The sequence below is a fragment of the Protopterus annectens genome, chromosome 2.part0 (genome assembly GCF_019279795.1).
Source record: "Protopterus annectens isolate FY-2018-M chromosome 2.part0, PAN1.0, whole genome shotgun sequence".
In the NCBI taxonomy this organism is placed as follows: domain Eukaryota; kingdom Metazoa; phylum Chordata; order Ceratodontiformes; family Protopteridae; genus Protopterus; species Protopterus annectens.
The window spans coordinates 250,587,650-250,613,791 of NC_056728.1; the positions used below are offsets into that span (position 1 = coordinate 250,587,650).

At 46.2% G+C, this 26,142-nt stretch overlaps 1 protein-coding gene across 1 annotated transcript in view; it reads right to left on the bottom strand.

The window, feature by feature from the left end:
- LOC122792730 overlaps positions 1 to 26,142 on the bottom strand; it is a 1,288,351-nt gene that overhangs the window by 752,004 nt on the left and 510,205 nt on the right. Inside the window, exon 6 of the mRNA XM_044060312.1 lies at positions 11,811 to 11,885. Within this exon, the coding sequence (XP_043916247.1) occupies positions 11,811 to 11,885 (75 nt within the window). The remainder of the gene's footprint in view (positions 1 to 11,810; positions 11,886 to 26,142) is intronic.

The following is a 26,142-nucleotide window of genomic DNA, read 5'->3' on the forward strand; positions in this document are numbered from 1 at the left end:
TCTCAATCGAATCGCCTTCTGAATCAGCTTGGGGTGAAGGGGAACCGGTGGAAAGGCGTATAGCAGACCGGGGGGCCAAGCTTGGATCAGAGCATCCTTGGGGGTCTGCCCGGGAAGTGGAATGAGAGAGAAGAACTGTTGGCATTTTGCATTGAGGGGAGTTGCGAAAAGATCGCAACATGGAACTCCCCATCTCGTAAAAATCTGTGTTACCACTTTGTGATTCAAGGACCATTCGTGAGGGGAGAGAATAGTCCTGCTCAGTCTGTCGGCTATCACATTGGATGTTCCCAGAATGTGAGTTGCCACTAGAAAGCGTTTGGTAGCAATCGCCCAATCCCATACCTTCATGGCCTCTCTGCAAAGGGGGTAAGACCTGGTCCCTCCTTGCTTGTTCAAGTACCAGACTACTGACATGTTGTCGGACTGAATGGCAATCGTCCCCTGGGGGAGGTGATCGTGCAGTGCTTGCAACATTAGAAGCACCGCCCTCATTTCCAGGATATTGATGTGGAGAAGATGCTCGGAGTGCCACGTGCCTTGGACCGACCTGTCCAGATAATGTCCCCCCCCCACCCTGTCTGGGAGGCGTCCGTAGTCAATGTGGCCGAGGGGGATGGGGGAACGAAGGGTCGCCCCTGATCCAGGTTGGAGGAAAGAAGCCACCAACGAAGATCCTGTTTGCACGTCTCTGTGATCACTATTTGGTCACTGAGGGGGAGATCTTGATAAGACCACTGGATTGAGAGGAGCCACTGGAGTATCCTCATATGCAATCTTGCCAAGGGAACGAGAAGAATGGTGGCTGACATGGAACCTAACAGCTGTAGGACCATTCTCGCTGGAGCGCGACGTCTGAGGAGTAACGCCCGAACCTGAGACTGCAATGTTGCTATCCTTTCCGCAGGAAGATAGACTCGCATCTGCCTTGAGTCTATTTCTGCACCAATAAACAGAATACGCTGTGATGGCAGCAATACGGATTTTGTCCAACTGAATGTGATTCCTAAGGCGCTGCCTAGGGAGACAGTGGCTGCTAGAGTTTTTAAGAGTAGATGCCTTGAAGTGGCAGTTAGGAGCCAGTCGTCTAGGTATGGAAACACCTGGAATCCTAGACTTCTCAGGTGAGCAGTCACCACTGCCAAACATTTGGTGAACACCCTGGGGGCTGTGGTGAGACCAAAGGGCAGTGCACGGAACTGAAAATGACTGTCCCCTAGGCTGAAGCGCAAGTGTCTCCTTGACGCCTGATCTATCAGAATGTGATAATAGGTGTCTTTGAGATCTATGGAGCACATCCAAACACCGTTCTCCAAAAGCGGGAGAATGGTTTGCAAGGTGACCATCTGGAATTTGGACTTTCACTGATCGGTTTAATCTGCTGAGATCCAAAATGGGCCTCAAGTCCCCTGTCTTTTTTGGTATCAAAAAGAATCTTGAGTAAGTCCCTGATCCGGCCTGATCTGCGGGGACAGGTTGGATGACTCCTTTTTGAAGCAGCTTTGAAATTTCGATGGCTACCATATCCCGTTGACTGGGTGGCGGGTCAGGGATTCTTTGGGATGGTGGAGGGGGTTGAGAGAAGGGAATGGAGTAACCTCCGGCGATGATTCAGAGCACCCATCGGTCCTGAGTGATACTTTCCCAGGCCTTTAGGTGCCTCGAAAAATGACCCCCGACTGGCTCCGGAGCTGCACAGTCGGGCACTCCTTCAGGGATGCTGGAAGGAGGAGGAGCCACAAAAGGACTCGCGGTCTCCAGTGTTGCGGGGCCTCCGCCGCCTCTGGGACGGCGTCTCCCTGAAAAATTTCCCCTTCCTCTGCCTCTAGAAGGGGAATCGCTCTGCTGCGATGAGTAAGGCTTTTGAGACTTACGGAGCCACATTTTCCCTCCTCTTCGAGCCTTGGGATAAGGTCTGAAGGGAGTGGAAAACCGGTCCCCTACGGCAGTTAAAGTCTTACCCTCCTGCTCGCAGTGAGTCAAAGTGTCCTTTACCTTGGGTCCAAAAAGGGAGGACCCATCGAAGGGGGCATCGGCAAAGGAAGACTTAAAGGCCTCCGCAAAGTGACACAGGCGTAGCCAGGCTTGTCTCCGTTGAGCAACACCTGTGCCCGCCGCTCTGCTCGCTCCTTCGGCTGCATACGAAATGAGCCTCATGGACGAGTTGGATAGGGAGGAAAGGGTAGCCAACTGGGAGTTAACCGTCTGGGCTAACTGCTCTGGTAAGTTACCAGAGAGGGTATCCGACAGTTCCTTGACCAGATGCCTCTGCAGTCTCGTAAAGTGCGTCAGGTAATTCAGAGACCTTAATGTAAAGGTTGCTGAAGCAAGGGTGCACTTCCCATACCGATCCATGCTCCTAGACTCCTTATTAGGAGGATGGACGGATGTTGAAGCCTCTGCCACATCTTGTTGGGTAGCAGATGCCACCACCAAGGCATCTACAGCCACACCTTTGGTAAGAAAGTCCTTATCAGGGGGTGCTGAAAGGAATTTATTGGGGCGAGCAGGCACCGGTTCAACAGAGTCTGGATGTTCCCACGCCCTTCGAGAGATCAAATCCAGGAGCTCATCGAAGGGTGGAGACACCCAGGAGGCGGAGGGCTGAGCCCCGAAGGCCTTGAGGAACACCGACTCCTCAGCAGAAGGGGGTTTGGACTGCCAGTCGCCTCGTTGCTTTAGGATCTCCAAGATGTCCGCAAAGGAAACATCATCAGAGGACGACTTGGGGGACCCCTCCGCATCATCGAGGTCAGTATCCGAGGTGAGAGACTCATCAGGGGAGTCGACGTGCTTCCTCTTGCACTGTCTCTTCCTCGGGGGTTCCTCCGAAGACGTTTCGGAGGGACCTCCAGGAAGAAGGGAACCCCCGATGGGGGTAACCACAGGCCCCAGGGCTCCGCTGTCGTGAGACAGGGGGATTGCAAAGGAACCAGTCTCCATGCCAAGGGAAGGTGGTGGTGAGATGGTAGAAGTGGCCAGAGAGGATTTGGCCAAGGCACTCCTCATGGCCTTGAAGGCGGGACCCCCAGAGTCCTGGGAAGGTTCAACCCCCAAGGCCACAACAGCAGTCGGAACCCCCGCCGCCGACGCACCGAGAGAGAGGCTCGGAATCGAAAGGATCGGTCCCGAAGCGTCCCCCCCGGGGCCGACAGAGGAGGTCCGCGTACCGAACCCCAACCCGAAGGGCAGGGTTGAAGTTAGGGTCGGGACCGACCCAACAACCTCCACCTGCTCCGCCAACACCGACTCCAACGGCACCAAAGCTGTTGGAGGAGGAACCGAGATGGCAGGGTGGGAAATCGGCTCCGGAGCCGACTGGGCTGGAGCCGAGACCAACTTTTGAAAGACCGGAGACTGAAAAAGCCTTTGAAGCACCCTGTCTACATCCGAATCGGACATCCTCGACGAACATGAAGAGACCGACCGGGTCCGAGTCGACTTCTCCGCCAGCTCCAAAAGACTGGGGGACCGGCTCCGAATGGTCTCGAGAAGTTATCGGCGCCGAGGGAGATTCCACCACTACTGCAATTTCCCTCGGAGCCAATGTGGACTTCGGCACCGAAGGGGAAGAGTCTGAGCAGGCAATCTTCATCGGCTCTGAAGGCAGTGGAGCCGATGGAGATGACTCGCCTCTCGACGCCCGAGCTCTCGGCTCCGAAACCAGAGGAGTCGAGGCTGGAGACATCGAGGCAGACCGTTCTGCCCTCGGCTCCGAAGTCCGTGGAGCCAACGAAGAAGCCTGCCTAGACTTTTTTGCTGCCGGATCCGACGGGCTGGTCGGAGCCGAAGATTTTTTTCTTCCTCGACGGGGAAGAAGAAGAAGATAGGGCTTCCTCAAAAGAAGGGGTAATAAGCCCTTTCAAAATCAACTTATTTTTCCTCTCTTGGAGCACGCGAGAGGAAAAAGCGTGGCAAACGCTACAGGATTCCTGTAGGTGCTTCGGCCCCAAACAGTATACACATAACAAATGGTCGTCCGTAATGGACATTTTATAAATGCATTTTGAACATTTCTTAAATCCTGATGACCTATGTTCTTTAGACATGGCTATCTACTTCAACTGAACTTTACACTGAATTAGAACAAAATAACACATAGACTAGGGCAAGGTCCCTCTAAGTTAAACGGGATCACTTGCCACCAAGAAAAAAATACAATTTACCACAAAAGTTCTAAACTGCACAATGACACAATGATTAGCTGTTAAACAGCTCCTACTAAGGCACGTGGGCTAGGAAAAGGCCCCTCTAACTTAAACGGGATCCTTTGCTGTCGAGGAAAACACAATTTTACCACAAACTTTTTACAAAAACCAATCACACACAATAAGTAGCTGTTAAAACAGCTTTTGGGTAAGTTTAGCGAAAAATTCTGACAGAAAAAATAAGCACTAAGAGGCACTTAGCTCAGCCAAGTCCGAGACCATGTCTATGCTGTAGAAGCGGCAAACGAGATCTGGGGAAGCAGTAGTGGGGCATCCTGGGATATGAGGTAACTCAGCCAATAAGAGACTTCGTTCTATAGTATAGCGTGCCGAGTCGGAGCCGAGGATCGGCTCCGAACCCATCTGTAGAGAATGTAGGCGAGATAGGATCACATTACATCTTCTCTTTGGCAACTCAAAGGTTGAGGGTGGAAAGATCTAGAATAGGTCTTGGGTCCCCCGTCTTTTCTGGCACCAAAAAAAACCTGGAGTAGATGGCCGATCCGGACTAGTCGTGGGAAATGGGTTGGATGACTCGTTTCTTTAACAGCTTGTCTACTTTGAGCGCTGCTACCTATATTTGCACTGATGATATGTCTGGGAGGTGTTTTGGTAGAAGAGGAGATTCCACAAAGGGGATGGAATAGCCTCTGGATATGATCTGAATCACCCAACGGTCTGTTGACATGGACTGCCATGCTGTTAGGTGCAACGAAAGACAACCCCCAACTCTCTCCAGGGCAGAGCAGTCGGGGAACTCATCAGGACTGCTGTGTGGGCCTGTCTTAGAATGGTTTTCAAGACCCTATGTTCCTCAGACCCCTCTGCCTCTAGGCCGGCATCTATCAAAACCCCATCTGCCTCTGGGCCGGCATCTATCAAAACCCCCTCTGCCTCTGGGCCGGCATCTATCAAAACCCCCTCTGCCTCTGGAGGAAGATTAGTCCTGAGCATCCTGAAAATACTGAGGCTTCCGGAACCACATCTTCTTTTGCACTCGCTGATTCCTGGAGAAGTATCTTTGAGGGTTAGAGAAGCGGATCCTAATTGCAGACAGTTTCTTCCTGTCCTTTTCACTCTGGACCAACGTCTCGAGAATGGTCTTCCCAAACAAGCAAGAACCATCATAAGGGGCATTCGCAAATGATGCCTTAAAAGGGCTCTGTGAACTGACACAGCCTGAGCCAAGTGTGACGAATCATGGCAACACCAGACCTGGCCACCCTTGCTGTTCCTTCAGTGGCATGCGAAAGGAGGCACATGGATGAGTTAGATACCACTTTTAGAGCGGCCATCAACGTGGAGAATGTGCGCTTATCCTCTGGCAACATGGATTCCAGGGACGACTCAGCTAGCTCTTTGACAAAGTCGAGCTCTAGTCCGGTAACGTGTGCCAAATAATTCAGCGCCTACACTCGCTTCTCTAGGCGATCCATCGTGCTGGACTCTCGGTCAGGGTGATAGACTGTAGAACTTTCTTGTGCTAGTTCTTTCTTGGTGGTGGCTGTTACCACCATAGCATCTACAGGGGACCCCTTGTTCCAACTAGGTCTGTCCATAGGGGGACTTATGATCTTGTCTGGGCATTTTGGAATTGGCTCCATGGTGTCCTTCCATGTCCAGGTGGTGATAAGGTCCACCAAAAGATCTGTGGGAGAAGACACCTAAGAATTAGATGTGTCTGTGCTGAAGACCTCCAGAGACACCAACTCGTTCAAGGTAGGCTTGGGGGTAGACCCCCCCCCCCACCATTGGCCCAAGAGTTCCATGAGGTCTCCAAAGGAGACATCGTCGGGGGGTGATCTGGGGGAGCCTTCCCCTTCCTCCAAATCAATGTCCTTGGTAAGGGACTCTGGGGAGGAGTCCAGGTGCCTCTTTTTGCACATCTGTTTGAGAGGAGTCTCTTCGGTGGGACTCTCCGAAACGGATTCGCAAGCTGTCTGTTGCGCCACAAGGGGAACCGTTTGGGGCACATCAGGCATGGGCTGTCCCTGAGTGGACAAAATGTCTGAATCCGCTTCCAGAACCGAGGGAGTCGGGACGGAATCACAGGAAATAGTCAGGGGTTTTGATCCACTCAAGAAAACCCTTTCCACCACATCAAATGCCGAAGGAGAGCGTGCCTCCTGAGACACAAGTAAGGAAGCAGCTCTCCTCAGATCCGACCAGGGAATCGGAGCCGAGCCTACAGGTGTCGAGATGTCAAGGGGAGGGACATGACCTGACATGGTCAGAGCAGATGTAAACCCTACCTTGGATCCGACACCCAGACTATGACTCCGAGAGCTGCTCGGGTCTGAACTAGTCTGATCCGACATGCTCAAGGCGACCTCTAGGTACAAGGTAGCATTGTCAACGACCCCCCCCCCCCCGACTCGAGACCTCTCGGATCCAAAAACTCTGATACTGGGGGTCAGAACGGGGAAGGAGTTATAGGAATGAAAAATGGAAGCAAGCTCTTGGCTCCAGAGAGAGGGAGGGGGCTGGCAAGAGTCCCATCTGCATCTGGGTGTGCATGCATATTCGCATCGTTTTGTCCATCTTCACTTCACTTAAACTTCTGGTGGAACACGACGATGAGGCCACTGATGCCGACCTGGAATTTTGGTGCACAGAAGCTCTAGATGAAGGTCTAGGCTCCTCTGGCTCCAGTGAAAATCTAGGTGACGGAGCCGAGGAGTTCTAGGCCTAGAAGTGGCCTGCAGTTTTTGTGGAGAACCCAATGAACCTGACCGGTCTGGGGATCTCTTCCTCGCCTTGTCCCTACCCTGTTTAGAAATGTCACCTTCCACAGGACTCTTGTCAGAGAGTCTGGCCTGGGAGGAGGAAGAAGAGACAGTCACAGACTGCAGTAGTTGTGGGGACAGCCGCCCCCAATGCAGAACGAAGCCCCTTCTTAAGTCTGGCCTTGCGGTCTTTCAAGGCCCTAGGGTTAAATCCTGCACAAATCTGAATCAGTAGACAGGTGAGAGGCCCCTAAGAAGACAACGCACAGAGTGTGGCTATTGGCTGGGAACAGCTTGTGCCCACACTCTGCACACTTCCTAAAAATAGGTTTAGCCTGCTCAGCCATGCTAGAAAAAAGGAAGAAACGGTCTTTACCCGACCCCGCACACACACAGACTAACGAGGAGGGGAGAGAGGAAACTACTGCACTAACTTTTTTCTTTTTTTGAAACGTGACCTACAACGAGGTAAGCGAGGAAAGAAGGGAAAACCTGATCAAACTCAATTAGAAAATAGACTCACTTACACAGAAAAATCACTTTATAAACACTCACCACACCTGGAGCTCCGAGACCACGATGCTAGGCTAAGCCATAGTAAACGAGATCTGGGGGAAGGAAGGAGATGGAGGAGTATTATGGGTAAAGGGAGGAGCTTGGTGCGCGGATCAGATGCTGGTGAAGCTGCCGTCTCGGATCCTATCCAGATTCGAATACCCACAGGTTGAAGAACAAATGAAGTAAACTACTTCAGATTTGTTGCTTGTTCTCTCTGACAAGGTGGAACATTACGGATTTTTCTTGAGAGTGGAAGTGGAAGGCAAAAGGGTATTATATAACCTCTGGAAATAATCATCTGCACCCCAAGTATCTTTTATGTCCAGCCAGGCTGTCTGGTGCAGGGATAATCAACCCCTGATTGTTGCCAGAGGTGGACAATTGGGCCTCTTTTCAAGAGCGCTAAGTTCTGTCAAAGAATCTCTGGACCCCCCCCCCCCCCGGTTTTGCAGGCCACCTCTGCTGCAGGGGCGGCGTCAATCATTGGAGTTCCCTCCTCTGCCCCTGGGATATCATCCTCCATGTGTATCCTGGAAAAGACCCTGGGATTTCTTGAACCACATCTTCTGACTACCTCACTGATTCCTTCACCCTGGGGCCAAACAAAAGTGTCGTCAAAAGGATCACTGACTAACGACGACTTGAAGGGCTCCACAAAATCACATACGTGCATGCGTGCATGTCTCTTGACGGCAGTGCCTGAACCAGCTGCCCTTGGGCTCCTTCTGCTACATTCAAAATGAGCCTCATGGATGAATTTGAAATAGACTGCAAGGTACCCAACTGAGAAGTCATGGATGATTGGATTTCTGTACAGACAGATCCTGAGAGGGTGTTTAATAGCTCCTTAATCAAATCCCTCAGCAATCTTGTAAAATGTGCCAAATAATTTAGCGACCTTAAGGTGATGGTCACTGAAGCACAGCCATGCTTCTCAAATCTGTATATCACTCTAGACTCCGTGTTAGGGGGATGAACAGTGGAACTCTCTTCAGCAAGTTCCTTTTTGGCGGCTGCCGCCATGTCCATGGCATGAACGGGCACACCCTTAGTCCAAAACTGTTCGTCTAAAGGTGGCTCCATAATCTTGTCCAGTCTCAGAGTTACTGGTTCACCCATGTCAGGTTCCTTCCACACCCGCTGAGAAATTAACTCAATAAGCTCTTCAGCAGGCAGAGTATCACAGGAGGTAGAGGGGCCAGTACAGAAAGCTCCAGGAGTACAGACTCATTGGATGAAGGGCTGCTGGGAGTCCAGCCACCTCTCTCCTTTAGGATCTCTAGGATGTCTCCAAATAAGACATCTTCAGGAGGTGACTGTGGGGACCCTTCACCTTCATCAAAGTATGTATCTTTGGTGATGGGCTCTTCTGTGGAGTCCAAGTGCCTCCTTTTATACATCTTCTTCCGAGGGACCTCCTCAGTGGGATGCTCTGGGGAGGAATCAGAAGAAATGGAGATACCCTGTTGGGAAGCCGGGGGACCTCAGACTGGCTGTCCCCGTGGCAAGGAGTGATGAGGCTCTGAGCGCAGAGGCATCACGGTAAAAGACTTAGGATCCGAGGAGGTTGGATCCATCCATTCAGTCGAGGCAGAGAAAACCTTCACAGCCTACAAAGCAGACTGCCCCAGAGAAAGGGCAGACCACAGACCACCCCCCCAGCTCTGAAGGCAATCCCCCCAAGGTGGGGGCCAGAGCCAAGCTATCTACTGCCAAGGCTGCAAGAGCAGAAAACCTCTGAAATCTTAGGAGTCGACTCCAAAACTCTGGATCCAGATAGGAAGCTTCAGCTCCGAGAGCTCTCTGCATCCAATGGGACAGGAGCGCTCCAAGTAAGTTTTGGATCAGAGGATATTACAATCTCAGAAGGCTTGGATCCATAGACTGAGCGAGCTAAAGGAGTCAGAGGAGGAATTTTTAGTGGCGGTACAGTAGAAGACTGGACCTCCTGAACTGAAGGGGTAGGAGCTGGTAAGACACCCTTCTGACCCTGCACAGAGAGAATCTTTCTCACCACTCTTTTCACATCTTCCTTTGTCAAACTTCTGGTAGAACAACTGGAGACAACAGAACGGGACATAGGTCTTTCCAAAAAGGGCGGGGGGATCCTTGAGGGTACTGGATCCCCAATGGTACATATTTAGTTCTGGGTAGTTGAATTAAAGTAGGACTAGAAGCTGTCGGATCCAATATGTTTTTCCTCGGATCCAAGGAAAATTGGATCAATTTTTTCTTTGTTGGATCAGAGGATGAGGTTGGATCTCTTTTTACTCTTTTTTTAGATGGCTCAGAAGCTGCGGAATAGATTGAAGGTTTCGGAGACAAGGTTTTTGTTTTAGGAGGTTTATCTCCAGATATAGCCTCTTCAAATGCTGAGGGTAACGAGCCCTTTAAAATAAGTTTATTTTTACTTCCAAATACCTGGGGAACCATGGCAAATACAGCAGTCTTCTTAGAGACGAAGTTGTCCCAGACAATACATACACATTGTGTGGGCATCCGATAAGGGAAGTTTATGCCCACACTTAACACTTTTTTAAATGCCACAGGGCCTTTTTCTGCCAAAACTAACAAACTCCAATAAATTCAACAAAATCCACACACTATAAGATTTTCTTAACAATGACAGTTAAAGGTTTTTTTTTTTAAAGCAGAAGGGGAAGAAACTACCAACAATGGTAGAAAAAAAGAATCTACACTAAAAGTAGTTAAAGGAAAATACTAGCAACAGAATTCAAGAAGTATGCTCAGTACAAAGTTCAAAGAAAGGAAAAATAACTACTAACAATAAAAGGTACTTTCACGTACGATTAGATAAGGGAAATACGGGAAAATTTCAAAAAATAAAATAGAAACTGGAAAAAATAAGTACTAAATTTATCTGACAAATGCTCGAAAGTTTAAGGAAAAAAAACATGTCTTTTGCTGACTGCAAAAAAAGAGATCTGGGGTAATCTAGGGTTGGTGCATTATGGGTAAGGTAGAAGCTTGAGCGCTTTTGATTGCCACGAGGTTGAGCAACAGCCGAGCTGGATCCAAGAGATCGGATCTGAACCCATCAGCTGAGGACAGAATGAAAACTGAGAACATAAGATTACTATTTATGCGTTTGTAGGAGATTACTAGGCTAACAACCTCAGGGGGCCTTTTTAAGCCTGCACGTTTCCCAGATGCATCTGACAAGTCTCGATACCTTATGGGTATTTTACGGGGTGTATGTAGGCTTGGGCATGGGGGGGGGGGGCTTGCTCTCCACAGACCGTAACTCAGATTGAAGCACTGCAGCTGAAAAACCACTAACCACCTTCACCGCTATGCCGACTCCAACAAAAGCAAGCAGAATTAACTTAGTGCAGAAAGGCATTAGAATCTGAAGGGATCATCTATGGAGTTTCGCCTGCAATCACATCATTACAAAAATACAGTTCTATTTTCAAAACCTGGACTAGACTTTGCACTCGGGAACCAAGAGGCTGGAAGAAATTACTCCCCATGATGATCCTTAATCAGGGTTAATACACCACACCTGGTTAAGACAAGGTGCCCCCTCCCAACACACACACACACACACACACACACACACACACACACACACACACACACATCCCGTAAGCCTTCAGGTGTAGCTCAAGAATGTTTCCAAGTAGTCAGCAGCCAAATTTAAACAAAAATGGCATAATGGGTGGCTTTTCCAAAGACGCAATTACTTTTGACAATTCCACACTGAGTTAAACTGCACTTTGATTAAAAATAGACCCGTGCTGTGTGTGTGTGTGTGGGGGGGGGGGGGGGTTTGCTGGAGACCCCTTACTCATACCATTTTTAATTCTTGTCCCTCAAGGCCAGCTCACTTTTCCATGACAGTAGACAGCATAATTTAGAATGACTTATAAATCACCTGTCTGCCCTCTATTACCCCAAGTAAGGGAATCACAGCAGTATCTTTAAGAGTTCAGAAGATTTATACATTTTGATAACCGTTGTGGAGCAAACACTACTCATGATCCTAATGCTGGCCCATGTTCTTATAACAAAATTTGAAGGAGATAAAGCAAGCATTTTGCATAGTTGGAAATGTCTACACAAATGTGACCAACTAATCCCATTTGATCTTAGCAATCTAACTACACCAGCAGCAACATTTTAGTGATCAAAAGTCTATTTAAATGTTTACAATACAAGGAAATCACATGAAAGATTCTTTAAAAGGTTACTTTTGCTGCTATTCATTGATTATTAGACTTGACGGTCTCATCAAGTAAGTCTTCCACAGAATGTCAGTTATAACAACAATTAAAATTTATTTTTAAATAGTTACCTTTTAAACGCACAAAGTTATTAATGACTTCCAAATAGGGGTTCTTTTTCAGGTAATCAGTCAGACTTCCCTCAGCTGCAAAATAAACAAGACAACTGAAGTATACAATTTCTTTATTCACTGTGTTATTTTCTTCTTCTCAATTAAAGCATTAGGCTATACGACCATCTAGTCTGCAATGCAAATGAACACAATGCAGACAAGGAGAAAACAAACATGTTATCTCTTCTCAGTAACTATATTCTGCAAAACATTTTAGCTAGGATACTTTCATTGGCATGGCCTCATTTCAAATGTATTAAGCATGGCCTCATTTCAAATGTATTAAGCAATCAATTAAACCACAGCCTTCTTCTCAAGACACTGGAGTATTCTTACATAATGACCTTTGCACTCAGATGCAGATATATGCCCCTCCCAGTCATTGTAAACATCTCTCCTGTTCTGTTCAGCTGGAGTTTTTCTTTCTAAGTGGAAAGCTGTTGTCATCATGCCCAACCTTGACTATGCTATGTCTTACCTGGAAACTAACACACTTACAACTATTAATTCCCCAATCTCAAAAATGGTAACCATTTGAAATGCCAACACTTAAGTACAAGTCCCAGAATTTTGAGACTGAATGACTGAAAATGCAAACTTACATATGCCAAGTACAAAACTGCCATTTCTCAGAGTATTTACTTTTCTCCAAGTTACAGCAATCTCAGAGTTAGTCTATACAAGTGCTGAAGGTGAGGGGGCTTGCTTGCTCTTCACACTGTGAGAAGCAGGGGAGCTTGCCTTCTTGTTAAAAAAAAGTCTAAAGGAGAAAAGTGACGTTCAATATTTGCTTTTCAGGACTTGGCATTGCAAGGCTCAGCATTTAAACAGAGAGCCCCCAAAACTACTGAAATTGCCTTTTTCACTGACTACAACCTCTCTCATAGTGAGCAACATGATTTTTATTAAACTTACATCACCATCTCCAATTTGCAGGTGGTCCACAATAAATCATTCCAACCTTCAACACCAAAAACTTGAGCCTCACATCCAGTGTAGCTGCAACTTTATATCCATTGCACCCAAGTGGGTGCACTACAAAGGCAAAACTGTCTCCTACAGTCACACTTTACTACAGTCACACTATGTACAGTAAAAGAATTCATCAAGCTTGTTAACAACTCCTCTGATAGAAAACAAAGGTAGTAATTTTATGGATTTCTCTAAATAATCCTTGGGTACACACTGTGTTCCACTAGGTACTATAATAAAAGATTATATCTAAGAATATTTGTTTTCTGTTTCATAACTCTCTCTCCACTCTTTTCGGCAAATGTTACAGTTCAATACAATATGTTCACTTTCTATTCTGGACCCCAAAGCCCCTGACAATTAGTTAACCGCATAACAGTCCTTCTAAACTGAATCCAGTTTCTCAACAAAGCCTAATCTTGGCTATAAAAAACAAACATGTTTGTGCAATATGTTCACAAAAACAATGCAATGCTAAGACCACCACACTATTTCCTACAGTGTTTTAACTAGGTTAAGATATTTACATATCTTGTACGTGGTTACTAGACATAAGGTCTAAAAAATATTGAGGACTCTATCTCAATTCCTCATTATTCCACAGCAACGTCTGCTTGGGTGACTTGCTCAGACTCGCAAAGAAAGTAAACGAAGACTGAAAGAATCAAAGCCAGGACTACAGGAAGCAGCCTGTTAAAGTTCATACCTTGAATCCTCTGTGCTAACTAACAGACCTATTAGCTGTTTGGACCCTGCATCCACCACACACACCCATATACACTTTCAATATTTTGAATGACTTTAGAATTAAGAGAAAATGGGGGAAAGGCATAAAGGAAAATACCTGACCATGGGATTGAGAATGCATCTTTCTTACATGCCTGTTTGCAAGATGTCCTGGAGCACAATTGTTTCAGCTGTCTATTTAAACTGAAGACAAACATATTTGTGGAGTTCCCCACTTAGGGAATATCTGTAGGAATACATTTTGCTGTAGCATCTACTTGTGAGGGTCTATCCTGCATTCACTCGAACAGAATGTTACTGTGTTCTGCTCTGACAAGATATAAACAGCACTCCAACACAACTTATTTTTCCAGGCTATTTACCAGGCAATCTCAGGAAGTCTGCAAAGGGAATATTGTACCTCTCTGTTGATGTACTACATGACAGTGGCGGTGTCTGCCACATCTAACAGACTCCGTGGAGACCACAGTGGATTTAGGGATTTCAGTGCATTTATTAGGACCATCATTTTCTTCAGGTTTACGCATTTCTGATTTTCTGATAGTGCTGTGTTTCCCATATTCCCTGCATTTCAACACCCTTGAAACTGCATCGCAGGCAAGGTCCAAAGCATCTGTAACCACAGACAGAGAGACTGGGAAGAGAGCAATGAATCCCTGGGTTGAATAGGAAATGACACAAACACCAAAAGCTCTTTCTTCACAAAGTTGAGAACTAGAACTGGAAAGGAGCGAGGATTGGTATGTTGAGCCATAATGATTTGAGAAACTACTGAATCTTTTTCATGCAGCTCTGACAAGTGGAATCACTAAGACAGAGGTGAACACGAAACTTAGAACCCTCAGAAATTCTCTTACGGTGAACCCTGCTTGAACAGAAAGAATGAGACAGTGCTGATGATATGGACACAAGAATAGTCGGAAGTTTTTTTTTTCCTTTGGGAGATTGATCTTTGAGAAGCATCAGATTTCTTTTTAGGTCACCTTGTCATTTCTTGTTGAACTGTTATCTCACAGATTTCTGCTGATCAGTTTTGAAGGGTTTATGAAAAAATAGGTTTAGACTGGAACGATAGTTCCTCTGGAATTTGTGAACCTGGTGTAAGAGTTACTGCTTAACCCCATGCATAAGTTCCCTCTCTCTTCTAACATTCTGAGACCAACAGCAGAGGACTTGCCAAATAAAAGTCCTTACCCAGTGGTATATTTAACAGATGAACTTTCACATCCTCTGGAAAGTCTGAAGTCGTACCCAAGCATGGTTTCACATAACAGCCCCAGATGCAGCTGCTCTGGAGACAGCATCCACTGCATCACAGCCCACTCAATTGTAGTCTTAGCCACCTGAGCTGCAGAGAGGAGCATGAGATGCACCACCTGAGCTGCAGAGAAGAGCATGAGATGCAGATCTTAAATCAGAATTTGGCAGACTAAGTACTGCCCTATGCTCGTCAAAGTAGATAAAAGAAACTTGGACATATGACTTTGGCAATCAATGGCTCTAAAGGTTTAGGTGGAAAAGTATATACCTTTTTTCCAATACCTATTCAGAGGTCTTGGTGCCTATCATTACAAACTGGATTAGAAGATGAAAAAGCTCTAGTACCCTTTATCAGCATCCAAAAGAAATAATAAAAAAAGTAAGCAGAAGATTTTTGTAAAGGTATTTGTGTGAATCTGGGACCTTATAAAACCTGTCCGGCTTTTTTGAGGTTTTAGGCTGAGAATATGGGGATACATAAGCAGCCCAAAAGGCATCCTCCAAAGCTCCAAGACTGCAGGCATAGCAAGAGGCTTACAGGTGTCCATAGTCAGCAATTCATGATGCCTGTCTGTGCGTGAGAAACCTCTTTACCCTCCCGACTGAAAAAAATCTTTCATTGTTGCTATTCCATCACCAAAGGAAACTTCCTCACAAAGGAAGTCAAATGGCAAAGCGTTTTCCAGCCTCAGAGTCACATCCAATGGGGCAGGAATTTGGGAAGCATAATCAAGTCCTTCATAGGTTCATAGGTTGATACTAGGCTATCGGCCCTACGGCCTATACAAGCCTAGCCATAACAATTCCCTGGATATTTCTTCCCACAATATTTACTTCCCTGGACCCCATTAATAGGCGTAGAAAAAACAGGCAAAGAGCACTGAAAGGACAGGAACTGAGGCATAACATAACACAGCCCACTAACCACTGACAAAGTCTGTATGGCTACTGGCATCTCTTTTAAACTCTCATGACAACCAGCAGCTGTTTCATTTTGTGAAAATCCTTAACCCTACATGGATGTACATCAGTGGCATGAATTAATTGCTAATCTCTATAAACAACACCAGAGAGAATTGGGTAATGATGGTAAATGGACTGGTTTAAAGGAACACATTCCAGAGGAAAAAAAAGTAGATTATTTTCCACTTTCTCTGTTTTTTCTGGTACCAGATAAGAATCCTTACAGATTGAGGGAGTGAAATTAAAGATTATTCTGGCTGAAAGGAGTGGACAACAAGCAGGACATTCTAGAGGCAAATATGACTGCTAAAATCAAGGCAGGTTCAAAAGAAAGAAACAAGAATGTCACAATAAAATCTGTGAAGAAGAAGAAGCAGGCCTTCTAATGGGAAGTATATAAAAAGTAAAGTACCCAATACCATACTTCTCATGTCTAACTCGAGGAACATTATTCATTTTAAGTCTTCAAAGTCCAGTTCCTCATAGTTCCACGTTGAAAGGGTCTGTCATACATACATTCAGTGGTAAGATTTTTCTTTAACTGAGACATATTAATTCATGAAAAGAAATGTTTAAGTATGATGCAACACATTAACCATCTCGTGAGCTTCTTTGTTTAAGTGGTTTGTATGTGCTCCACATTTTGCCCATTTGCTCCACATTTTGGAGATGGAAGGTTGAGAGCTATAACCCACACAGTAAAAACTTAGTCAATGATAATCAATCTACTTTGTAAAAGTACTTAGAAAAGCTTTTTTGTAAACATATTTAATAATACAAACAACTAAAAAAATAAACAGAAATGCAGATAAAGACTTGTAACATAACCCCAAGGTCAGGACAAGTCATGCAGAGTTAAAGGGTAAACAATGTGACCCTAATCTAGGCTCCCTACTACAGGGGGACCTCAAAGCCTGTTATATTCTCCGAGGCCATAAGGAAGCAATCAGTTTAAACATGTGGCTCTCTAACATGGGGTTCATCATAATATGCTGGAGAAAATGTTAGGTTAAAAAAGTGCAAGACACTAGTCCCTTCCAGTAAAGGAAGGTGTGCTATAAAATCTGCCTAATGGAAACAGAGAAAGAAGCTATTTTCTCAATGTGCAAAAGACAGATCTGAGAATGCCTTAGAAAACTTGTACAGCCTTTCCATTTTCCATTACCTCAGCATGTTAGACAGGTAGTACTCATCTCCTGCAAACTGGAGTGCAAACAGGTGAAGAATGCTTAGCAAGAAAGGAGCATTCTTGGGACATGAAAGAGAAGTACAGCACATGCAATACCAATGGGCAAGTCTGCCTGTTTTAGCTGACTGCGGACATCAGAGGAAAGTAGGAATAAAATAAAGACAAAATTAGAGAAAACTAAGAATAAGTCAACACTTACAACGTAACAGGCTATAACAACAACCAGTTTGTTGACGGACATAAGACGATACTAATGAGTGCATAAGAAAGAGGTGGTTATGAAACATGAGAAAGGTTAAGATAGAAGGGCAAAGCACTACAACATGGAGTTAATCCCCTTTTGTTTTTTTCTGAGGAGGGATACAGAAATTGCATATAATTTTACTGCTCACGGTAAGATGTTATCAAATTGTCAGAAATAGCCTCAAATATATTTAACTGGTCATGTTGGCTTACTCTGAAAACATAATGCATCACTGATAACAACAGATAAAGTCTTATTTGTAAAGAATAGCAAAAACGTTAAATAGGCAAGTACTGTAAATAAGTTTTCCTTTATGATGGGTATAAAACTGTACTTGTGAACTATGCTGAATCTGGCCAGTTACATCTCTAAAAGTAACACATCAAAGACCCTAATAGTAACACATCAAAGACACTGGCCACAGAAGTACAGCATAAGACATGATAGAATAGCATAAGACATGATAGAATATCTAATCTCAGCTTATGCACCCACAGAACCCTTATGCTTATCTATTAATTCTTGGCTTCTTATCCCTGTAGAAGGGTCTGAAGAGGGTGTGGACAAAGTGCACTCTCTTAGTTTAAAGTGCCATATACTATATCAACGATGTCTCCTATATCTGGCACCTTTGTTTTGGTTGATATCAACCAACCTGACAACCTAATTATTACTGAGGCAACAGATCAGATGAGAAAAATAAGTTATGTACTCGCCATAACGTTCCATCTGAGTAGTTATACTTCATTTTTCTGCAACCTGTGGGTATTTGGATCCATATCGGATCTGAGCCGGCAAATTATTTTCTAGCATCTGCTCCAAGCTCCAAGCCCCTCCTCCTACCCATAATGCATCACCATCTCCTGCCTTCCCTCAGATCGAGTTTGCTGCAACTATACACATTAGCAACTCAGCCCAAAGAACCCAACATACTTATGGATATGATAAGGTCAGGGGGATGGAGGGAGGGAAGATTGCAGAAAAATGAAGTATAACTACGCAGATAGAACGTTATGGGGAGTACATAACTTCTTTATCTGAAGTAGTTAACTTCATTTTATCTGCAACCTGTGGGACAGAGTCTCCAGCTACTTAAATCCTGGGAGGCCCTCATGGAAGGATATTCCCGAGCACCGCAGTGCCAAAGGATGCTCTTCCTCTGGAAATCAGGTCTAATTTACAATGAGAAATGAAGGTATGTGGATTTGCCCAAGTTGCTGCTGCGCAAATGTCATCCAAAGCAACCCTAGACCAAAAGGCAGAAGAAGACGACATGAACCTGGTAGAGTGAGTTTTAATTATACCAGGAGGAAATAAACCTTTTGCTTTGTAAACATACGAAATGCAAAGAGTGATCCATCTAGCTAAGGAACACCTTGGAAATGGCCTTTCTCAAAAAAGGTTTGGAAAAGGAAACAAACAATTGGTTGGACTTGCGGAATGAGTTTGTTCTATGAAGACAGAAACAAAGTCGTCTATGAACATCTAACAAGTGAAGTTTATATTCACCCTTGTTTTGGAAATTGGGAAAGAAAACGGGTAGATTAATAGACTGGTTTATGTTTGATTCAGATGCCACTTTGGGTAAGAATGAAGGATTTGTACGGAGAGATACCCTATCCATACGGAAGGCCAAATAAGGAGACACGGCAGACAAAGCCTGAAGCTCAGAAACCCTCCTCGCTGATGTAATGGCCACTAGAAAGGCGGTCTTCCAAGACAAAAAATTTAGACCCACTGAAGCTGCAGGTTCAAAGGGGAGGAGCCACCAATGCCTGGAGAATGAAGGTAAGGTCCCAAGGAGGCACCAAATCTTTGACAGGAGGGCGCAAAAGAAAAGTGCCTTTGAGAAAAGCCTTACACAGCCTAGAAGATGCTAAGGCAATGTTATCTTCCCCAACATGAAAATTAGAAATGGCTGCCAACTGTACTTTCACCGTGGAGAAGCTAGCTCCTTGCTGAAAGATACTAGTCAAAAAATCTAACACCACCAGAACAGGGGCTATAAAAGGATCCAGGTTCCTGTGAGAGGCCCAAATGGAAAAGTGCTTCTATTTATTGCAATAAACTTTCCTAGTGAAAGCTTTAAGACAGGCCACTAGTATAGATTTTACAGGGGATGAAAGACCGGGAGTCCTGGCAATCAATAGAACTGGAACAACCAAGCTGTCAGCTTGAGGCTGTCCAGGTTGGGTGGGCAGGCACCCGAAGGATGAGAGATTAGATCCGGGCAGGGATTCAGAATCCATGGAGGAGCTAGAAGATGAGACCAAAGGAAGGGAAACTATTTATTTATTTATTTCAGTTTGATTACTGGGGAAGTCCACTGGGCCACGAAGTACCCATTTTCAGTGGAGGCCCGGGGAGAAAAGCTCCAAAGGCAGTACAATCAAGGTTACAAATGCACAAGATAAAATACAATAGAAATGTCCAAACAGTAAGTATACATAGTAAGAACAGTGCAAAATAACAAAAACATTTTTTTTTTTGTTTTACATAATTTGCAATATTTTCCTCATTACAGTCAACTGAGAGTTGGCTAAATCATTTTGGGAATTAGAAATGAAATCAGAGAGCAGATATGGGCAGGGGTAGAGAGTGGCTTAGTGTAGAAAATCCCTACAATTTATATAGGGTGAAAGCAAGAACATTTCCATTTGGATGATAGGTGTGAGTAGAGTTGGGTCTTGAAGTATTCCATGTTAGGTATATAGTCCTAAGTGAAGGAGGGAGAGAGTTCCATTTTTTGCCTAGAGAGAAGTCAGTAGTGGCGAGGCCATAATGGGGCAATGAGTATCACTTTGCACCCCAGTCGGCAAGCTTTCTGAAGAAACTTCGGAATGAGTAGTAATGGAGGGTAAGCATACAGAAGCCTGGAGAGCCAAACATGGACTAGAGCATCTCTGGGGGCATCCCCTGGGGAGGGAATCAGAGCAAAGAACTCGCTGCACTTCGCGTTGGAAGGAGATGCGAAGAGATTGCAGCAAGGCTGTCCCCATGTAAGGAATATCTCCTCCGCTACTGACTGTTTCAGAGACCACTCATACAGCATCAGAATAGCCCGACTGAATCTGTCCACTAAAATGTTTGTGTGTCCCGGGATGTGCATTGTAATCAGAAACTGACCGGTGGAGGTCACCCACTCCCACACTCTCATGGCCTCTCGACACAGGGGATAAGATCTTGTTTCCCCTTGTTTGTTGACATACCAGACAACCGACATGTTGTCTGAATTGCAATCATTCCGAGAGGGAGGATAGATGAAAGGCTTTCAACGCTAAAAGCACTGCCCTCATCTCTAGAACATTTATGTGTAACTTGGTCTCTGTCTGGGACCACATGCCTTGGACTGTCCTTCCCAAACAATGCCCCCCCCCCCAAACTGGGAGGCATCTGTGGTCACTGTGGCTTGGACTGGGGATGGCATGAAGGGGCATCCCGCTGCAACCTTCGGTGAACTTAGCCACCAAAGGAGGGACGTCCTGCAGGTGTGACTGATCCTGATCAGAAAATGCATGGGCAGGTCTAGCCACAATCACTCCACCGCCACAGACCACTGAAGAACCCACATATGAAGGCATGAGCAAGGAAGAATAGATATAGAGGCAGCCATGGAGCCCAGAGCCCGGAGAACATCACTCGCCTTTGGAAATTTGAGGTTCACTATTTGAGCTATGAGACACCTGAGATGCAAGATCCTTCTGGTGTTAAGAAAACTTTTAGCTGCAAAGTGTCTAGCCGTGCCCCGATGAACTTGTACTGGTTGCAATTGGGATTTGTGAACATTGACTGTAATCCCCAATCGATCTGCCAAGAGAAGAAAGTAGTCTCGGGCCAGACACAGAAGACGCTTGGATGCAGCGAAGAGCCAGTCGTCCAGGTACGAAAAGACCTGAATTTCCTGAAGCCGCAGGTGAGCTGCTACAACTGGCTGTGGTGAAACCGAAGGGTAGAGCTCTGAACTGGAAGTGACTGGTTCCCAGCCCGAAGCGAAGAAACCTCCTGGAGCTTCTGTGAATTTTGATATGGTAGTAGGCATCCTGGAGGTCTAACGAGCACATCCAGTCGCACTCTCATAGAGAAGGTAGAATGGACTGTAAGGTGACCATCCGGAACTTTTGTTTGGTGACATACAGGTTCAAGGTTGGCAGGTCCCCCATATTTTTTGGCACTAAAAAGAACCTGGAGTAAACACCTAATCTGGACTGGCCGAAGGGGACCGGTTCGATGGCTCGTTTTTGAAGTACCTTTAAAACCTCTAAAGCTGCGGCCTCCCTGTCAGCGGGTGGAATATCCGGGAGGTGTCTTGTAGGCCCCGGCGGGGCAACAAATGGGATAGTGTCACCTCTGGATATTATTTGTTGCACCCAACGACCTGCAGTTATGGACTCCCATGCCGCTGGGTGCAATGACAATCTCCTCCCGACTGCCTCCAGAGTAGGACAGTCGGGCAAACCCTCAGGGCTGTTGGAAGGGCCTGTCAGAAAAAAGTTCTCTAGACCCGAAATTCCTAGGACCCCCTCTACCTCTGGGTCGGCGTCGATCCTGTCCCCCTCTGCCTCTGGGGGAATACTTGTCTTGAGACTCCCGGGAAAACCGAGATTTCCGGAACCACATCTTCTTTTGCCCTCTTTGATTACTAGAAAAGGACCACTGAGGGTTACAGTAGCGGATCTCGACGGCAGACAAAGTCTTCCCATCTTTTTGCTCTGGACAAGAGTGTCACGTACTGTCTTCCCGAAAAGGGAGGAACCATCATAGGGGGCATTAATAAATGACACCTTGAAAGGGTCCACAAACTGACACAACCTGAGCCAGGCGTGCGTCTCATGGCTACGCCTGTCCCAGCTGCTCCTTCAGTAGCGTGGGAAAGGAGACGCATGGACGTGTTCGATACGGACTTCAGAGTCGACATTTTCGCGGAGAATGGTTGTTTGTCCTGCTGCGATAAGGACTCTGGGGGCGACTCAGCGAATTCTGAGACAAGGTCTCGCTGAAGCCAGATAACATGTGACAAATAGTTCAGCGCACGGATGGAAAAAGTCGCTGATGAATAAACACGCTTCCCAAACCTATCCACCGACCTGGACTCCTTGTCCGGAGGGTGGACTGAGGAACTCTCCTGGGCTAGTTCCTTCTTGGTGGCTGCTGCGACCAGCATAGCGTCGATGGGGGCTCCTTTAGGCCACAGTTGTCTGACGGTGGGAGGAGACAGAATCTTGTCAGGGCATTTGGGGATAGGCTCTACGGTGTCAGGCTCCTTCCATGCCCACGTGGTGATGAGGTCCATCACGGGATCCCTGGCAGGGACACCCAGGCAGTAGATGGACCCACGCCAAAGGCCTCCAGGAACACGGACTCATCCGTAGAAGGTTTTGGGGCTGACCAACCTCCCCTCTGGTGGAGAATCTCCAAGATGTCTCCGAAGGAAACATCTTCGGGAGGTGACCTGGGAGAACCTTTCTCCTTCCTCTTAAGTCTGTGTCCGTAGTGAGGGACTCAGGGGAGTCCAAGTGCCTCCTTTTGCACTTGCGCTTATGGATGCTCTCTTCAGTGGGACACTCAGAAGAGGACCAGTGAGCTGCAGGGGGTTCCTCAGAGGGAATAACCTGGGGGTCCTCTGGCACGGGCTGTCCTTGAGACAGGATGAACGGAGTAGACACCAAATGCAGCAGGGTCTGGGTGGAACCCAAGGAGATGGGCTGGGGTCTCAATCCTTGGGAGAGAACCCTCTCCACCACTTCGAACGCCGATGAAGAGCGTACCTCCTTGGCACCCAGCAAGGAAGAAGCCCTCCCCGGGTCCGAAGCTGGGACTGGAGACGAAGAAAGGGTAGCCTGAGGTCCAAGGGAACAGTTCAGATCCAAACAAGCTGGAGAAGAATCAGTTCCCTCGGGTCCGACTCCCTGTCCACGGCTCCGGGAGTCACCCGGATCAGAACTAGCCAGAGCCGAGGAAATCAAGGTAACAGCCTGAGTTGAGGTTGGAGGAATCATCGGCACTGAGCTACCAGTTCCAAAGAGCCTCGGATCCAAAAACCCTGAAGCAGTCACCCGGACCAGGGAAGGAGAGATGGGGCAGAAAATGGGCATAGAGGTCCCCCCAAGGAGGGAGAGGGGCCTAGCAAGACTCCCATCTGTATTTGGGCCTGAAGAAATCTCTGCATCATCCTGTCCATGTCTAAGTCCGATAGGCTCCGAGTCGATCGCAAAGAAGCAACTGATATGGATCTGGTTGGTCTGCGCAGTAAGGGTGAGGAAGGCCTTGGATCCGAAGATTCCAGTGGCTCCGGCGAGAAACTGGGTGATCGGAGTCATGGAGAAACTGGCCTTGAAGTCTTAGGAGGGCTAAGGAAAGGCTCCTTGTCCGGGGATCTCTTGCGAGACCTATCCCTCCTCCTTTCTTTATCCTCCCTGCGCCTTTCTCTGTCCTTATCTTTTTGCTTGTCTGCCTCAGCACCAGAAGAAGCAAGAGCTTGAGTCCCTGTCTGGGTGGGAGATTTGGTGGGAGGACCGGAGACAGAGGCCGAAGCAGGATCCAGCATAGAATCAGGGAAAAGACCCTTGGCGACCAATTTGGCCTTTCAATCCCCGAGAGGTCTTGGGTTAAAACCCGCACAGATAGCACACTGGGTGGATAAATGGGGCACTCCCAAACAAATTACGCACACAGTGTGACCATCTGCCGGTGAGAGCTTGTAGCCACACTCTGCACATTTTTTGAAGACTGATCATAGTTCAAAACTGAATGCCACTCACTACAGAAAGAATACAACACACGCTGAGGGAAAGTGGGCCTAACAGCAACTTGACTAGACAAAAAATTTTTTTTTTTGAACCAAAGAACAAAGCGTTATACTAATGGGGTAGGTACGATACACTAACGATCACAGATGCACTAAACAGGAAGAACAATCCCAACTTACTTATCCCTGAACTCAGAGCAGAGACCACAATGCTCACTGTGGCGTGGCAAACGAGATCTGAGGGATGGCTAGAGATAATGGTGCATTATGGGTAGAGGGAGGAGCTCGGAGCTTGGAGCAGATGCTAGAAAATAATTTGCTGGCTTGGATCCGATAAGGATCCGAATACCCACAGGTTGCAGATAAAATGAAATTAACTACTTCAGATCTATATTTAATCTAATTTTTTGCTAAGTGAAAAAAAGTACAGTTGTGTAAAATCTTACCATAATGGTAGATGCCCTTCTCTTCACTGTTGCAATACTCTTTACATTAGGGATCCCTGCCAAGAGTGGCCCAACATCCGGACAGTATACCAATGTCTTTAGGTTGCCTTAAGGTATGCCCATACGTCACACATGTTCCTTGCGTAGCGTAGGGCATAAAGATGACGTCAGGACGTACCATCCACAGAACTGAAAGCCCCAGCAGGAAAGCCAATCCAAGGAAATAAGTAATCCGTACATCCAGATGAGAAATGGACCAGGGGGTGGAGGGAGAGAGTGAATACTGAGACGGTGAAGAGTAGGACATCTATAGTTATGGTGAGATTTTACACAACTGTACTATGACATCCCATTTCACTGTTGCAGTATTCGTTATATTAGGGAGAGTGCCAAATCTCAAGAAGAAACTTGGGAGGAGGAAGGACCAGCAGAGCCCTCTAGGAAGCCACAAATGATGGCCCTAGCAAAAACAAAATCCATCCATATTGTAGTGCTTGTTAAGTGTATGAATAGAAGTCCAGATAGCTGCCTCAAGAATAGAGTTAGTACCAAAACCATTGAAAAAAGCACCAGAAGAAGCCACAGCTCTAGTAGAATGAGCCTTAATAGAATAAGGAAGGCTCTTACCATGAAAGGAATAACAAAATAAATAGCTTTTAAGATCCAAGAAGAAACAGTTTGCTTGGATACAGCTAATCCCAAGTACCTGGGATAAAAGGAAACAAACAGTTGATCAGATTTCCTACTAGTCTTATTTAAATAAATTCTGAGTCGTCTATGTATATCCAATGTATGCAGCACCTTTTCACTGGCCGATTGCAGAGAAGGGAAAAAAGTGGACAAATGAATAGACTGATTAAAGGACGACTCATTCACCACCTTGGGCATAAAAAGAAGGATTAGTACACAAGGACACCCTATCCTTATGAAACACCAAAAAAAAAGGACACGCCACAAGGGCTTGAATCTCAAGACACCTGTCAGGCAGAAGTAAGAGCTAACAAAAGAGCAGTCTTCCAACAGCAGTGTTGCAAGAAAGCTGAAGCTGCAGGCTGAAAAGGAGGAAGAGTCAATTTTTCATAACAAAATTAAGATCCTAGGGAGGAGGAACAGGCTTCATGGGAGGCCTAATATAAAGAATATCTTTTAGGCATTGTTTAGCCTCAAATGTAGAAGCTAAAGCAGGATCTAAAGACAGGCAGGCAGACATCGCTGATAAATAGACCTTAACAGAAGTAGAAGCCAACCCAGCATTGAGCAATTCACACAGATAAGAGAGAACCAAGGTAATATCTACTGAAATTGGATCCAGGTTATGAGAAAGATACCAGACTTCTCTTCCATATGGATAAATAGGATTTCCTAGTATTGGGTTTCTTGGCCTCCTGCAGGACCCTAAGCACGTATTCAGAAAAAAAAAATATGTGGAATCAAAATCCTATCACCCACAGTGTCAGTTTAACAGGTGGACAGGTGGAGATGGATGAGAGATCCTTTGTCTTGTGCAACCAGGTTCACCCTGTGAGGTAATTTGTGATGACTGCCCTTGGTAAATGCAGAAAAAACGGGAACCAATGCTGTTTCAGCCAAAACGGTGTCAGCAACAAGATTATGGGAGCATCCTGTTGAATGCTGGACACAACATTTGGAATGAGGAGAAGGGGATGGAAAGCAAACATCTCCTTCCAGGAAAAAGACAGGGTATTCACCTTCCAAATCAGAGG